The 15,541-nt window shown below is 38.8% G+C and overlaps 2 protein-coding genes across 3 annotated transcripts; one reads left to right on the top strand and one right to left on the bottom strand.

Annotated features, from left to right (window-relative positions):
* Positions 1–225: 225 nt before the first annotated feature.
* Positions 226–2,187, bottom strand: LOC103983737 (V-type proton ATPase subunit G1). Of its 2 annotated transcripts, none has more exons than XM_018826059.2 (5): positions 2,083–2,187; positions 1,324–1,425; positions 876–976; positions 521–667; positions 226–413 (listed from the first exon to the last, which is right to left on the bottom strand). In XM_018826059.2, exons 2-4 carry the CDS (start codon positions 1,409–1,411, stop codon positions 524–526), a joined length of 333 nt encoding a protein of 110 aa, XP_018681604.2. In that variant the 5' UTR covers positions 1,412–1,425; positions 2,083–2,187; the 3' UTR covers positions 226–413; positions 521–523. The 2 variants fall into 2 exon arrangements, with proteins under 2 accessions (XP_018681604.2, XP_064963368.1); XM_065107296.1 differs by having other exon boundaries at positions 1,324–1,414; positions 2,083–2,132.
* Positions 2,188–7,531: 5,344 nt separating this feature from the next.
* Positions 7,532–9,341, top strand: LOC103983543 (patatin-like protein 3). Its single transcript, XM_009400774.3, has 3 exons — positions 7,532–8,528; positions 8,717–8,779; positions 8,859–9,341. Exons 1-3 carry the CDS (start codon positions 7,569–7,571, stop codon positions 9,156–9,158), a joined length of 1,323 nt encoding a protein of 440 aa, XP_009399049.2. The 5' UTR covers positions 7,532–7,568; the 3' UTR covers positions 9,159–9,341.
* Positions 9,342–15,541: the final 6,200 nt, after the last annotated feature.

Here is a 15,541-nt window from a genome sequence, read left to right as displayed (position 1 = left end):
TCGATATCTCTCTTAAGTAATATATGACGATTGAAAATATTTAATAATCTGTGTTTAAAGTATATGAGGCACATGAAGTAACATGAAATCTCATTCTCAGTGCTGTCCCAAGTATGATGGTGAAACAGGAGGAAGGAGCTCAGACAAGGAGTCACATCTCACACACTCTTTAACTGCATGAAAAGAAATTTTCATGAAAAAGAGGAATAAATTGCTAAAGCAATGTTGTCACAAGAAAGAAGACCATTGATGATTTGAATTCATCCATCCCCAAACAGCAACCAAGCAATCAGAACATATACAATGTTTCTGAGGTGGTGCTTATTACAACGAAATCTTGTATCACGAATCACATTATTAAAGACAAAGTGCCCAGGAAAGGCTATAGCATGTCAGCAATTCCATCATGTCACCTACAAAAGAATACGAATAGAAATGCCACCGATTACTTCGAGATCCAAGAATTGCTGCACAGGGCTGCATTAGAAAGCATGAATCGTGTTCGTGGAGGGTCATTTACTTGTTAGGTTTGAACTGTTGTGACATGCTTCAACAGCATGTTGATTACATCTGCATGGATAGCTGATGAAGCATTCTTCAAGTTCTGGATCTTAGTCTCTGTTTCCTTCTCAAGCCTTTTCACATTCCATCCAGAACTACCAGTGCTCTGCAAACATCACCAGCGAAAAATTCATTTAAATACATTACTACCATCAAAACAAGTAAAACTCTGTGGGGGGGGGGGTTTCTAACTTTATCACTATTAGTTTGTGTGATTATGAAGGAGCAAGATCAGCATTGCAATGACAACTCTTTGCAATTCCTATACTCCAACTACATTCAAAAGGGAAAAGAAAGAAATCTCAAAACATCACCTCAGAAACTTTTCTTTGGTAATCCTCCTCTAAAGAGGTACGATAGGCAGCAGCTTCCCTCTCAGCTTCATCCTTTGCCTGCTTCAACCTTCCAGTCTTCACTGCATAAAAAAACATGAAAAAGATTTGGAAAAGAAAAAAAGGTACCGACTGTTGACCTGACATGAACTCTCTAACACTGGTGTCAACTCTTAAACAAGATTTAGAGAAGGAGTTTGTATGTGATAAAACGATCTCGTAGTCATAAAATCATATCCCATAATGCATGATTCATGCTGTCACTCAAACATATCACTGGAACTCAGACATGGAAAACATTACTCAAGTACCCATGAACTACCATTTTCATTTACAGCAAAAGGAAACTTCGATCAACACGTAATAAAGGAAAACATACCATGTTAATGAACCTAGAACAAGAAAACAAGAATAACGAGGAAGAAAGTACAGTTTCTGGCGCTAGAGACAATCTGCTGGGCCTCTTGCTCAGCAGCTAGCAGCATATGAATGCCACCATGTCCTCTTACGGGATCCATGACCTTGATACAAACTGAAATAGCAAATTACAATACAAACACATTATATTGGACAAAAAATCTTGATACTTGTGAGAACATAAAAAATAGCATCAAGAAGGATGATATTTGAAGGTTATATGACACAATTGGATGAAAAAAAATAGATTTTTTGGCTCGTAAGCGCTGGTGGAAATAGCATAACAAAAAGTATATAGCGGCATCGTATAAATGGTTGATCAACAGGTCTCAACCATGTATAATTAGTTGGTTTATTTTAGGATATTTCAGCTGCAAATTTGCATCATCCACAACATTCTCACTATCTAACAGATAATACCAAGATTTAAAAGCCATGCCAATCCGACGAACATCCTTAATCAAGCCATCTAGTGACAAATATTGCAAATGGGAAGCAATGCAAGCAGAAAACCCCCCGTCATCGAAGCGTTCGATCATCGTGACTCGGATTCCGGGAATACAAATCATACATTTTGATAAGGTTACGGCGAAATGCCGTTCAATTCTTCCCCCAGAAGCCCAGACATGTTGGGCCAAACTCTAAATTCGAGGGGATTGGATCTCAGAAAGATCATAAAACTTCGACAAAGGAAGGATCGATCACATTTCTATCTCATTTTAGATCAGAGAGAGAGAGAGAGAGAGAGATGGGGATCGAAAGGAACAATCACCTTTGGGTGGAGGACGGGGAGGGCCGGCGACGGATGACGGTGATGGGGAAAGGGACAGCTTTTAACGAATGCAACAAACGGGGTATTGTTAGGATGGCATTCGGCGGGACGTGTTGGTCATTACATTTCTGTAGGAGGGCATTATAGGAAACTCATGGGACGTATCAGTCATCATATCTATCTAGGAGGGTAATTTAGAAAAATTATAGCCTATTTTTGAAGATTATTATTTATAATCCTTTTTGTTATTTACATTTTAATAAGATCTTTTTCATTTCTTACTTATAATCTTTTATTCTTTTTATTCTTATTCATTTTAAAAGTGACGTAACATAATTAATAATAATAATAATAATAATATGAGACATTTTGTCATGAACAATCATCACTCAATCATAACACCTCCGTCATTTTTAAATATGATATAATTAAAAATAATAATAATATATGATATTTTGTCATGAACGATCATCGCTCAACCATAACACCTCCTTCAATGGATTATTCGTCGTTTTCGTTTTGCTTCTTTATATATTTGATAATATATTTTATCTTATTTTTATATATTTTTATTTAAAAACTATGAGTAGAAATAATTTACAGAGCGATCATTCATTAGAATGAGTAAAATTATATCAAAGTATCTTAGTTTTCATGTGTCATAGTATACATTTTGCAAGCTGCGGTCCAGAGAAAAACACAAAGTCATCTCAGCACCACAAAAACCTTTGGGTGGCATTGGTTATATAGGGGTCTGGGCTAATGTTGAGTGTTAATTGGATTCATAAGTTCGCACGTTAAGCTTACAAAAACTTACCAACACGCATGATACTTGGTGAGTAGTCGTTTGTAAACTTATGACTGTTTGTTTACCTTCTAAAGTTCTTATTTTTTCTCTTACAAACCTTGTGTTTATCGAATTGCTTATAAAATTGCACTCTTTGCGAGATGTTAAGATTTATCAATTATTTATTTTTGAACTAATTAATTTACTCTTTTATATATTTTTTGGGACCTGAATGAGTTTATAATTAGGTCGACTCTTTTATATGTTTCTCTGGTTATCTCAATGTCCCTCTCGAGTAACCTACAACCGAGATTATTTAGGATATATATTTAAAGATGAATCAATCTCATTATCGTGATCTCATCACGATACAATTCTTATTGCACAGATCCATCAACATCACAATATTTGTAACAGATAATATAAAGTGAAAAAAATATCAAATATATAATAAATAAAAAGAGTGTATCATGTCATATTTGTCATTACTCGCGTGATTAGCTTGCAGGGGACCTACGACTAACACTTACTGTGATAATAGATATTTTGAAAAAGTTCACTGATGTTATGCCACTTGAGTTACCAAAAACTCTACTGTCACAAAAAGGCCTAGATCATTACATCAAACTAGAGCCACGAGTAAAGCCTTAAATATTTTTCATCAAAAACAAGATGGAAGCCTCCAATTATCTATCAATTATCGAGCACTAAATAAGGTAATGTGACCAAGTATAGAGCACTCAAATTTTTGTGATGCCTTTTGGCTTAACCAATACTTTGACTACTCTCATGAACCAATCTTATCTTACTAGCTAATAAGATAAGATAAAATAACAGAAGTCGGTAGAACTTTTGAGATTATTGTCCATACCAGAAAGTTATAGGAGAGGAGAGGAAATGTCGAGAGTGCTTTAGATTTTATTAAAAATATATAAATAAAAATTTAAATATTCTTAATATAGATAATAATATAAATTTTTAGTTCAATGGTAGAAAAAAATTCGTCTAGCCTATCTTCAGTAGTCGGAAGCCATCTAAATAATCCAAATAAGTTAGAATGTTACGATTTTATTATTACTATAGTAGTATGAAAATTTCAACTAAAATTAGAAACCATTTCACTCATTATTCTCATAACAAACCATAATCTACACTGACCTGATGGTATGCTTCCTGAGATTTACACAGTTGGATTTGATCAGTAATCAAGTCAATATGATGAGGATCAAAATCCGAGACAGAAAAAAGACAAGAAAAATGTTGGTCTTCAGCATTAATATCATGATTAGGAAATATGATAAATGCTTGTTTGAAACCTTCAGTGTCACTGGAACCCAACATGAAGTGCTGATCTCTCTTTGGCTTTATGTAGTTCTTCAATCAGTCTGATGTTTCACTGCACTGTGCAGGGAGAAAAAGCAACAGCAAATGGAAGTCTCAAGGCCATGCTGTGTAATTGGATATCAAGTCCAAGAACACTGTTTTAGATGGATACACATATCTGCAAAAGATAGCTTCTTTCTTTTCATCAATTGATGTCCAAGATCTTACATGGTATACATCACCTGTTGAGCCATGAGTCACGCTAAGCTAACACACCATGTCACCCACAGAAATAAACAGTGTGCTTGGAACCATATGGGTCTAATTTTGATTTCAGAAGCAAGAAGTTGTCATCATGGAGATGAAATGGAGGTATCATGAAGCACTCTTCCCAAGTCTTTGTTCCAGGTAGAACTGAGTTTGCTGGCTCCTCTGTTCCAATGGCTTCGCAATAGATAGGGAAAAGACATCAATAGCTTCCAACCATGCCAAAGAACAAGTTAATTGGATCTCACTGTTCTCAACTGTGACCAAGAACTGGGTTTTTGAGTTGAAGCTCAAAGCTACATTTTCCACTTGTCCATTAAAGGACAGAATATTTTGTCTGTTGGAATGTGGCTTTTTGCTCGTGACTTGGGATTGCCAAGAGGTAGATCTGAACTGAGGTTGAAGAAGAAGAGTTGAGATAAAGAGTTTTGGGCCCTTATGCTTTAGGATATAGCTCATGAAAGAAATTGCAATAATAGCATGTAAAATCTGGTAGGTCATTTGGCACATTTGACATGATCCTTGAGATCATAGACATGAAATTTACAAGTATAAAGAACAAAACATGTTTTATGTATAATTTTTGTGGGGGCACTCTTTGGAAGTTTTGCTTACATCAATCTCTTTTTAATTCATCTTTTATTTTTTGTGGGCAGTTTTTGGAGATGTGGAGCTTTCAGGTCCTCTCTTTCTATGATTGAATATGGGATAGAATGGCACAAAAAGGTTACCCAGTTAGAGAACATCCTCAATGGGTTGGTTATAAAAGAGGTAAAAGAAGAAGAAGAAGAAGAAGAAGAAGAAGAAGAAGAAGAAGTCACAACTGTTGCAAGAGAGTCTTTTTCTGATCTGAATTCATGAACATTTTGGTCTCTCGAAGAACCCTGAGAGCCTCACTCGATGGATGTCATGTGAGAGTGGAGAGTTTACTGAGATCTAGCAACTGAAAGAAAGGAATCATTGCAGAACATAAGAAATTGACTACTTGCATGAAGAATCCAAATATCTACTGCTGCTCGTCTTTGGATCCTCTAAATCCCACCTTTTTGTCTCCCACATGCAGTACACCTGCAATAATTTAAGATCACTACAAACCCACAATCCCCCACACAGCAAACACCACCAGGTTGAACATAAGCTGAGGTTATCGGGAACTTGTACATCAACTTCAGCTGATCATTAACTCTGCAAGATGAAACATGTATCAGAAGTTTTTGTGATACACACTTGGCACGCATGTAATGATTCTGCTAGATGCTAGTTTTTTGGTCAAGCTTGCACATAATGGCTGCTGTGACAACTCCACGACGAGCAGCGAAGGCTGAGAACCAAACAAAGCTTGTCCCTAGAGAGAGAGAGAGAGAGGAACAAGTGCTGCATTGCTTGCAGTAACTACATAGACTCCTCGACACTGTCGGCAAGACTTGGGAGTCGACTGGAGTCACTTCACATAATGTAGTCGGTCAGCTTTCGGCATCCATGAACAGATGTAGTAATCTGATTGACCTGTGCACTGTTGTTGGCAGACTTCGTCTGGAGATGCAGAACAGTTTGCGTTGATGGGATCAACTGCAGGTTTAGATTTGAGATGTCGGAAAGCTTCATCACTTTCATTGACGAGGGAGAACACTTTCAATGGAGAGATTCTATCGCAGAGTTGCTGGTAAAAATGCCAACCTCACTGCATGCTTACGGTTTGGGAGCGAGCGAGTCATGCGATGACATGAACTGTGGCATCACCTTTCTTCCCCAATAGCAGTCGGATCAATCATGAGGCTCTAATACTCGATTAATCTGATAGCGAGCTTCCCCACCATTAGCACAAAGTAACATCTCATAACATTAAGAGGAGTCTCTGTCGTCCAAGTGCAATAGCTATAGCATTATTCCTTCAACCACCATAGCGTACAATAATCATTTTGTCTTTAATTGAATTCCAAAACAAAAACAAAAGTAACATCTTCAACTTCAACAATAGTCACGATTTGATGAGTATACAATCATTAACTTCAATTTAAATATTTTTGATGAGAATAGTAATTATGATAAGACTCGGCTGACGTCAAATGACGTCTCACGCAACAGTTCCTAGTCAATGCAGACGGGAACGTCGACCGAGGCGCATTAACATCCTGCCAAAGCTCAATTCTTCACGTTACGCCAACACAAAGTCAGACGCTACCAGCCTGCCTCCTGTAAGCGGGCAGCTCAGGAAGCAGTAAGCTTCCCTATAAATACCCTCTCGTTCATCAGAGAGAGAGAAGGAGGGACAGACACATAAAAACACTTCTTCATCTGAAACCCCCTCCACATCTGCTAACTTGATCATCGGAGGGGTCGGGCCGAGCACCTCGGCTCGACCTTTGTGCAGGTGCGAAGCCTAAGGTCCCCTCCGGACGCGCAGGTAAGGAATTCCTGCCCGGAGGAGATGGCTACACCGTCCTGATCGGACACCGCACCCGACCGCCTCTGCGGGCTCGAGGAACGCCCCAAGGAGGTCCTCGTCGTTCGAACCTGAACCGAGCCGCGTCGGCCCCAAGGCCACGACTCAGTTGTTTCCCACAACAATTTTATATTGTGATTCTGATTTATTAAATTAGTGGAGTCAATTATCTCATCCCTCAAATTACCACATTTCCTTCCTTTTGCTCCAAATAATGAGATAAGTGAAATCAAGAATGGGTGATGTTTCTTAATCCGAGGAGGAATAAAAGGTTGATGATGATTGGTGTAGGCAAAGCACCCATCTCCGAGCATTAAGAACCTTCCAAAACCTTAATTAATGATTCTTAAGCCTAATGGTGTCGTGTCATCAAAATATAAATCGAGTTAGAAAGAGTTTTAGGAGAAATTATCTAAGCAACCACTTCTAATAATGTTGGTAATTACGAGGGAAGGCAGATTAAAAGAACGTCGGTGATCGGACGTGCCTCCTCAGCCTCGCGCCGATCGTCGAATCCTGGCCGTCCACCGCGTTACCGCTCAACCCACAGCAACGGCACGTGTGCGCGCTAACCCGAACCCCCTCTATTTAAGCTCGAACGCGCCGCCCCTTCCCCCGCCTCCGAAGGAAACACGGTCCTCTCCGGTTCGGCTTCGGGCGAAAGCAATGGCGCTAGCGCCGCCTCCGCTGGAACCGAGCGCGGACGCCGACAAGCTAAGCTACGAGATCTTCTCCATCCTCGAGAGCAAGTTCCTCTTCGGCTACGACGACCCCAATCTCCTCCTCTCCTCCTCCGCCTCGTCGGCTGCCGCTTCCGCGCCCCGGCCCGCCGGGAGGGTCCGCATCCTCTCCATCGACGGCTGCGGCCGCCCCTCCGACGCCCTCCTCGCCGCCGTCTCCCTTGCCCGCCTCGAGTCCTCCCTCCGCCGCCGCTCCTGCGACCCCTCCGTCCGCGTCGCCGACTTCTTCGACGTCGCCGCCGGGTCCGGCGCGGGCGGCGTCCTCGCCGCCATGCTTTTCACCCGCGGGCCCGACGGCCGCCCCCTCTACGCGGCCGACGAGGCGCTGCGGTTCCTCCTGTCGCAGACCGGACGGTCGTCATCGGGGCATTTCGCCCCCGCGAGGCGGGGCCCGCTCGGGTGGCTGTTCCGGCGACGGCCTGGGGCGGTCCTCCGGCGGGTTTTCGGCGACGCGACCCTGCGGGACACGGTGAAGCCGGTACTGGCGCCGTGCTACGACCTGGCGACGGGGGCGCCGTTCCTCTTCTCGCGGGCGGACGCCGTGGAGGCGGACGGGTACGACTTCCGGATCCGGGAAGTGTGCGCCGCCACGTGCGCGGACCCGGCATTGGGTGCGGCGCCAGTGGAGATGAGGTCCACGGACGGACGGACGTGGATCGCCGCCGTCGGGGGCGGGGTGACGATGGCCAACCCGGCTGCCGCGGCCATCACGCACGTGCTCAACAACAAGCGGGAGTTCCCATTCGCCGCGGGGGTGGAGGACCTCATGGTGCTGTCCCTGGGAAGCACTAGCGGCGGCAGCCTGGGGGCAGAGGGGAGGAGGAGGAGGCAGGTGCCGTCGGCGGCAGAGCTCGTGAGGATCGCCGGGGATGGCGTCGCCGACATGGTGCGGACCCTCCCCGTCTTTTCCCCCCACCTGGTCTTTTGTTTTTAGCTTCCTTTTTTTTCCTCTTTATCTTTTACTTATATAACTGCAATCCTGACAAAAATGTCGATTTGTCGGCATTCCACGAACTAATCTCGTCCGTCCATTATTCGATGGTAACTGTTGATATGAATTCCGTATGATATCAGGTGGATCAAGCGATTGCCATGGCATTTGGGCCTAACGGGATCAGTAATTACGTGCGGATTCAGGTAACAAAACCCTTTTCATATTATTATTATTGATGAATAATAATAATAATAATAACAGACTCGGCGACAATAATCTCAGGCTAATGGATTCGGATCGGGCAATTATACCCCCAAATCAAGCAACGCCACGAAATTGCTTAGTTCATTGGAGGAAACGTTGTCGCAGAAGAACGTGGAATCGTTGTTATTTAGGGGGAAGAAGATGTCGGATCAAAGCAACGGCGAGAAGATCGAGTGGTTCGCGAGCGAGATCGCCAAAGAGGACGAGCGGAGGAAGAAGAGTCGGATTCCCGTGGTAGTGTTGAAGCAAGTCGTGTCACCGAGGACTTCCTCCACGGCGGCGTCCATCGTAATCGACGGAGATAGAGAAAAGACATGACTAAGCCTTGCAGGAAACCGAGTGCTTGGCGGCCGCAGAGCGTTGGAGGCGTACACCGTGTTCATGTGCTTAGATATGTAATTTGTCCTTGTGTCCTTTTGTTTTTTCTTGGCTTTCATTGGTGTACGGGAAGTCAGCTCGAGCTTTGGCGAAACGAGAGTTTAATGGCTTCCACTGCTCTCACTCGCCCAGTGTCGGATTCAAGATGGAGACACGCAGAGAGGAGTCCTCAGAACTCGCGCTGTTAAAACAAGCTTAAAATAAGGCCTCTCCCTCGTGGGTCCCACGGTACGGCTTCCGCAATTGGCGGCACGAGGAGGCCATTCCCGAGTGCTTGATGGGACCCGCCTGTAGATGCGAGTGCCGGTGACAGGAGAGACGGTGCATGCAAAGACCACCACCCGAGACGGCGAAAAGGTCGAGAAAGGAGTACTTAGTGCTGCGCCTAAGTACCCAAGCCAAGCCAACCTGAGCCGAATTCAGCAGTCCAGCGCAGATTAACCCACACGCGCGAGCCGCAATCGGATGTCTGCAATAGATCAGATACAAAAACAAGAAGAATCTCCACCATGAAATCCAACAGATGGATTACAGGTCTTTTAATGGCATTGCAGAACACAGGCTGCGCCTTGATAGCTTCATGGATTGCCTCAGAATTCAAGCATATTTGGATCTTTATGGAGTACTCAGTGCTGGAAACTCTTCCTTTGTCTCTCTGATCTTAGTCTGAGATGTGGAGAACTTTACTCCTTCAGTCCTTCACTTATTGTTAGTGAATGAAACAGAGCATATATTGGAGGAGATAGTATGGTTTGTTTAATGTTCTATGGCTGGGCAGACTTCAATGATCCCTGTGTGGATTACAGGGTGATGGTTGAGTGATGACCGATTTCCTCATATCAATTTTGCTCGCTTTCTAATGTACAAGTGCTTGAACTACTGACTTCTGGTGACAGTCATCATTGCAGAAAACCAAGAAGGTAAAAGCAATGCCTTCTGAGAAAAAGTATAGCTGAAAAGTTCTGATGCGTCTGCGAGAAAGTCCCAATTGAGGTGAAACATGTGTTCTGATGCCTGCTTGATTCCTTGTCAAGATGGAGAAGATAACCCATGGAACTTTCTGACACACACACAAGCTAACTTTGGCCCCGTAATATTCCATAGCAAGCATATGGTTGAGTTATCCAGTCGTCAAACAAACACTGAGACAAATCTAGTGGCTCAGCTTGAAGACTTGTGTCACTCATATATTTGGCCTGAGATGAGTTCATGACTTGGAGGTATGTAACCTGGAAAGGTTCTCTTCTTGACCTTATTAGGGTGCTTTTAAGATGGTGAGTTGTTTGACAAAAGATGACATTTTTCCAAGCCTTGGATGCTCTGATTTAGCAGAGAGATCTGAATCTGAACTGTAATGATCACCATTATTTCTGTACTTTTAAGTGCAAGAAAACAAGCATTTGCAGATAGTGTATTACTTAAGATGTATGAAGATTTAATACACTTTGCATGTGAACTCAATTGCAGAATAGTAGTGCAAGTGAATCAGAATAAATGAGCTTTGCAAATGGTTTAAACTTTGGCTGCATGGCATTTGAGACTTCCAAAGTGCTGACCTGCATGTTTCTTGAGTTGTATAGTATGTGAGGATCCCCAAAAAATTTGCATCTCATGAGTCCTAGAAATGCCAGGAGATCTACTTTTATTCTTTCTGACAATGAAGATAGATTACAGAAACATTTTGTGGAGCATTATAGATGAAGTAAAAAACCAATGAACCCCCAAATGAGTACTTTGTTGACAAGCAGATAACTGAACATTTATTTACTCTACTGATCAGAGCCCAGGATATGAGAGCATGAAGGGTCTCATTTTCATAGACCAATCAATGCTCTCTAATAAGATTAAGGAACACTATATGGTTTCATTTCAAGGATTGCTATATTATTAGGTATTTAAGATGAGAAGCAACTTAGACTTGGGTCAGACTCAAGTCGGAACAATTTCGATTTCAATTTTTCTGTTTTAATAGATATTTTTAGAAATTTCTATAAAGTAATTATAATTATTCAAAAATTTCAAAATAAACAGATCAAATTTAATAATTTAATAAACCATGCAGAATAATTTAATAGGATTCTAAAACTGTTTTAATGAATTAAAAATATTAACAAATTAATAATTCTGAATTGAAAATTTTAGATAAGATATGAAATATAAAAAAAAATCATGGAGAGCAAAATGAAATTAGATAATCACCCAAACCAATTTCTAAAGATTATTTACTCATGGTTTTAATGTATTTCAATCTATAATATCAATTGATAATTCTAAATATTTTTCAAAAAATTTAATAACTGTGAAACAGGTTCTATATCATCTAAATATTAAAATACGAAATTTATGATCCTTTTTCACACTCTCTCACACTGTGGGAGAGAAGATGTGGAAGGTATGGACGGCTAAGGAGCTCAAGATGTTCAGCACCTCGATCCATTTTATATTTATTTATTTATTTTATATTTTCTTTGTTTTGAATTTAAGAACGTTATTTATTATGTTCCATAATGAGGACTATTATTTATTAACTGGTAAATTCAAGAGAGTATGAATTTAATTTTGTAGTTTTTTTTTACATATATGTTGTTTATTTTTTTATAAGAAGGTGTCTCAACTCTATCAATTTGATATTCTAACCAACATGTTTGACAATATAGTTAGATTTATTTGATTTTAAGTTAAAAGAAAAAGACAAACAAGACTTTTATTAGTAGAATCAAGTAAGAGACTAAGTTAGAGGAAGAGGAGGATAAAATATATGAGGAAGGGGGTGGGGGGGGGTGCGAGAAGGATGAGGTGGAGTGGGCGGAGTAGGAGTAGGAGCTGGAGGAAGAAGTCACGAGAGAGAGAAAGGATAACGAAGAGAAGAAACGATGGAGTAGAAGGATGAGGATACAATAGAAGTAAAATGAGAAGCGAATGAGGTGGTGGTGGTGAAAAGGGAGAGGACGGGGTAATATCGAAAGTCAAGGAGATGGAAGGTAATTCTGAAAGAAATTAAAAGGTAATTTTAGATTAAATTGAACCAATTTAGGGTTGAATTGAATCGATATGATTTGATTTATCTCAAAAATATAGATTCTACCCTTAAAAAATGAAATCAAACTTAGTCAAATGATAATCATCATATTTTTATGATTTTATTAAGAGTATTTTGATTAAATAAAAAAAAACTCGCTTTCGTAAAAGTCAAATATGAAATTACGATATCCTAAAAACCTATCATCTCTTAAAAATTTATTACTATAAATTATTCTTTTTATAAATTACCCCAAAATAATCATAAATATGTGTGTTCCATCCTTTATGTTGGATCCTCAGCATTCACATGCTTCACTTATCATGTGTTATTAGTTATAATTGCCCTACAAGTCAATTATGGAAGTGATGACACTTTGTGACATGCTGCGACAATCTCTTTACTTATTATAACTAGTATTTTATTATAGTATTTGGATGTATATTGTGATGTCTTTGGATTTGTATAATGTGAATTGTATCGTGAAGAGATAACGATAATGAGATCGATTCATTTTTAAACATAGACCTTAAATTGTCCCGATCATATGTTACTCGAGAGGGATATTGAGATAACCAGATAAATCGATGCGTTGTACACTCGTCTATATGATAGAGACGACTAGTCTCATAGTTGCTCGTGTGAGAACATTAGAGATATAATGCAAGTGTTTATTAGAGAATAAGTTTACTAATTGATCCGCTTACAGAATACTGGATAATTAATGATACCTAACGTCAGACAATGATTCCGTAGTCTCATTTGTATGTCTGGTCCTTAGACTTGAGACACCAGAGATGTATTGTATGAGCGCTCTATTTTTTGACGCTGAACTTACATGTTTGGAAGTTTCAGATATAGTACAATCAATTATCGAAAATGACAACTAACCTTATAAAAGAAATTGGGTGTCAATAAAGGATCATTCATTCTCAATATTATGAAAGAAATATCCCGTATATGCTCCCTCAAACAAAATCCCTCGTTAGGGTCGTTCGAATTGAGAATGAATGAGTTCTCTAGAAGAATTCGATTAAAGCAAGACTCGAACAAGATTCCATATGAGCCTGATGTTACCATGCCCAATATACGGTCTCTGTGATATTAAATAGAAAGGGACCATAGATACATGTTAAATGTGAACAAATAAATCCGATGAATTAAATCTCCTATATCATTTGGGGACTATGACGTAGTTGCTTAGTCCATGGTCAATGAGTCGAGTGAATTATTATGGAGATAATGATTCATTATATTATAAAAAATTCTAAGTCGGGATGAGTTCTGACAAGAGTGACTCACAACCAACTCGATATCAGGCCTAGATGGTCAAATACATATGGTAGATATTGCGACGAGTAGATGTGCAGATATGAGATAACTACGAAGCTTCTAGTTTAGATTATATGGATGAAATCCAATAAGATTGAACAATTGGATAGAGATCCAATACCCAATAAATGAAAAATTCATTAAGGGTTAAGCTGCATGCACATCTATAAATAAGAGGAATCTTAATGTTCATATGCTAGAGCTTTTGATGGTCACCCCTCTTATTCTCTTCAACCTCCTTTCCTCCTCCTTGGCTTCAGCAATCTTGTGGTGCACATGGAGAGGGAGATCCTATAGTGATTTAAGGGGCATTATAGTCACGTATGTTGTGTGGATCACTGCTAAAGAGGAGCATACAAGTTCTTCTTCATCTTCTCCATAAGATTTGAAAATTTCAGGGATATACGATTTCCTAGGTAACACTTCTCATATGTACGATTTTTTATTTTACGATTTTTCTCGCACACTTGATTTTGAAAATTCTATTTTTTTTTTAATTTTTGCTACACAAGATACCATTATGAGATTTCCATACACGTGTTGTGCCTTAATTTCTTCATTATATCATTTACTAAGCATTAATATACTCTTATTCTACATTAATAATGAATTACTATATTAATAAAATTCCATTAAGCATTAATGTCATTTACTAAGCATTAACTATCACCTACCATTAAGCAAATACCATTAATATAGTATTATGATGATTTTTAAAATTTTAATTTAATTTAATTTATTATGATTTTAAAATTTTATTTTATATGTTTTTTAAAGATAAATGGCAAGACATAATCCAAACTCATAATATTATAATAAATTATTAAAATTTTATTTTATATCTCACTCATTAGGGAATAAAGTGAGATAATGTTAAATTTATGTGGTCTAATAACTTAATGATGAGATGTATTAATAAACTTATAATTAAAAGCTCTAAAAATAATAAAATATAATTTTATTTTTTACATCCACTTAATTACCAAATTATACCATTATTCTAAGAAACTCTTATGTCATCTACCAAACCCTAGTTGCTTGGTATTGCTCCCCGCCACTCTTCTGTTTGAGACCATCGACATCATTCATTGCTTGAGATTAGGGAAAGTTACTGAGAGCATTTACATTCGTTGGACGACGCTTGCCTCTTACGATTAGGGCATTTATGCCCATTCGACATCATTGATGTCGCTTGCCACTCAACATCGCTCATTACTCACGTCTTATGATTAAGAGAAGAAGAAGATAAGAAAGAAAGGAAAAGATGATGAGCTCATTTGTATCCATTTATAAAGTGATATTTTATGAATATTAAAAGTTCTTATGATGATATTATAAAAAATAAAAAAGGATTATGAATAGAAATATTTCATATCAAATGCTCAATTGAATTATGGAAGGGAGAGACTCTCCTAATTATCTTTTCTTACTATTTGATCTCACTTTATATAATGACAAGACTTACTATAGATCATCATCTCATCTTAGATATATTCTCTCACCTCCCTAATTAGTCTTTATTTAATCGATCATACGATCATATCATAGTAGTTTTGTGAAAAAGTAAAAAGAGAGGAGATCTCTCACCTTCCTAATGAGTCTTTATTTAATAAATCATAGTAGTTTTGTAAAAAGTAAAGAGAGAGGAGAAGGGTCTAGGATATCCTATTTAATAATAACATCAAGTGATATGCACAATCTATTTTTAATCTATGATATATTTTTATTTTAAACCTAGCTTAATTGTATTCCACATTATAGTTTAATCTTATACTTATGCCTCATTTTTATTATTTTAATATATTTTTCTAAAAATATATCAACATGAGTGGTAATATCATAAAAAACTTTAAAATAATATGTTTTTATAATATATAACCTAGGACATATTTGTAAAGAGTTTATAAAATGACTTATGAGATTCCAAATTAAAATATCTTGATTAGATTATTTTTAACAATGCTAAATTATT

The sequence above is a fragment of the Musa acuminata genome, chromosome BXJ2-5 (genome assembly GCF_036884655.1).
Source record: "Musa acuminata AAA Group cultivar baxijiao chromosome BXJ2-5, Cavendish_Baxijiao_AAA, whole genome shotgun sequence".
Taxonomy (NCBI): Eukaryota; Viridiplantae; Streptophyta; class Magnoliopsida; order Zingiberales; family Musaceae; genus Musa; species Musa acuminata.
The sequence above is the reverse complement of the archived record's forward strand: the minus strand, read 5'-3'. Positions and strand labels throughout refer to the sequence as shown.

Excerpts from the sequence above, each read along its gene's own strand:
- LOC103983737 (XM_018826059.2), bottom strand. The coding sequence starts at position 1,411 with ATGGATCCCGTAAGAGGACATGGTGGCATTCATATGCTGCTAGCTGCT. Across the intron at positions 977-1,323 it reads TGTCTCTAGCGCCAGAAACT|TGAAGACTGGAAGGTTGAAG; the intron begins GTACTTTCTTCC and ends TTTTTTATGCAG. Across the intron at positions 668-875 it reads ACCAAAGAAAAGTTTCTGAG|AGCACTGGTAGTTCTGGATG; the intron begins GTGATGTTTTGA and ends TGATGTTTGCAG.
- LOC103983543 (XM_009400774.3), top strand. The coding sequence starts at position 7,569 with ATGGCGCTAGCGCCGCCTCCGCTGGAACCGAGCGCGGACGCCGACAAG. Across the intron at positions 8,529-8,716 it reads GGGATGGCGTCGCCGACATG|GTGGATCAAGCGATTGCCAT; the intron begins GTGCGGACCCTC and ends GTATGATATCAG. Across the intron at positions 8,780-8,858 it reads GTAATTACGTGCGGATTCAG|GCTAATGGATTCGGATCGGG; the intron begins GTAACAAAACCC and ends CAATAATCTCAG.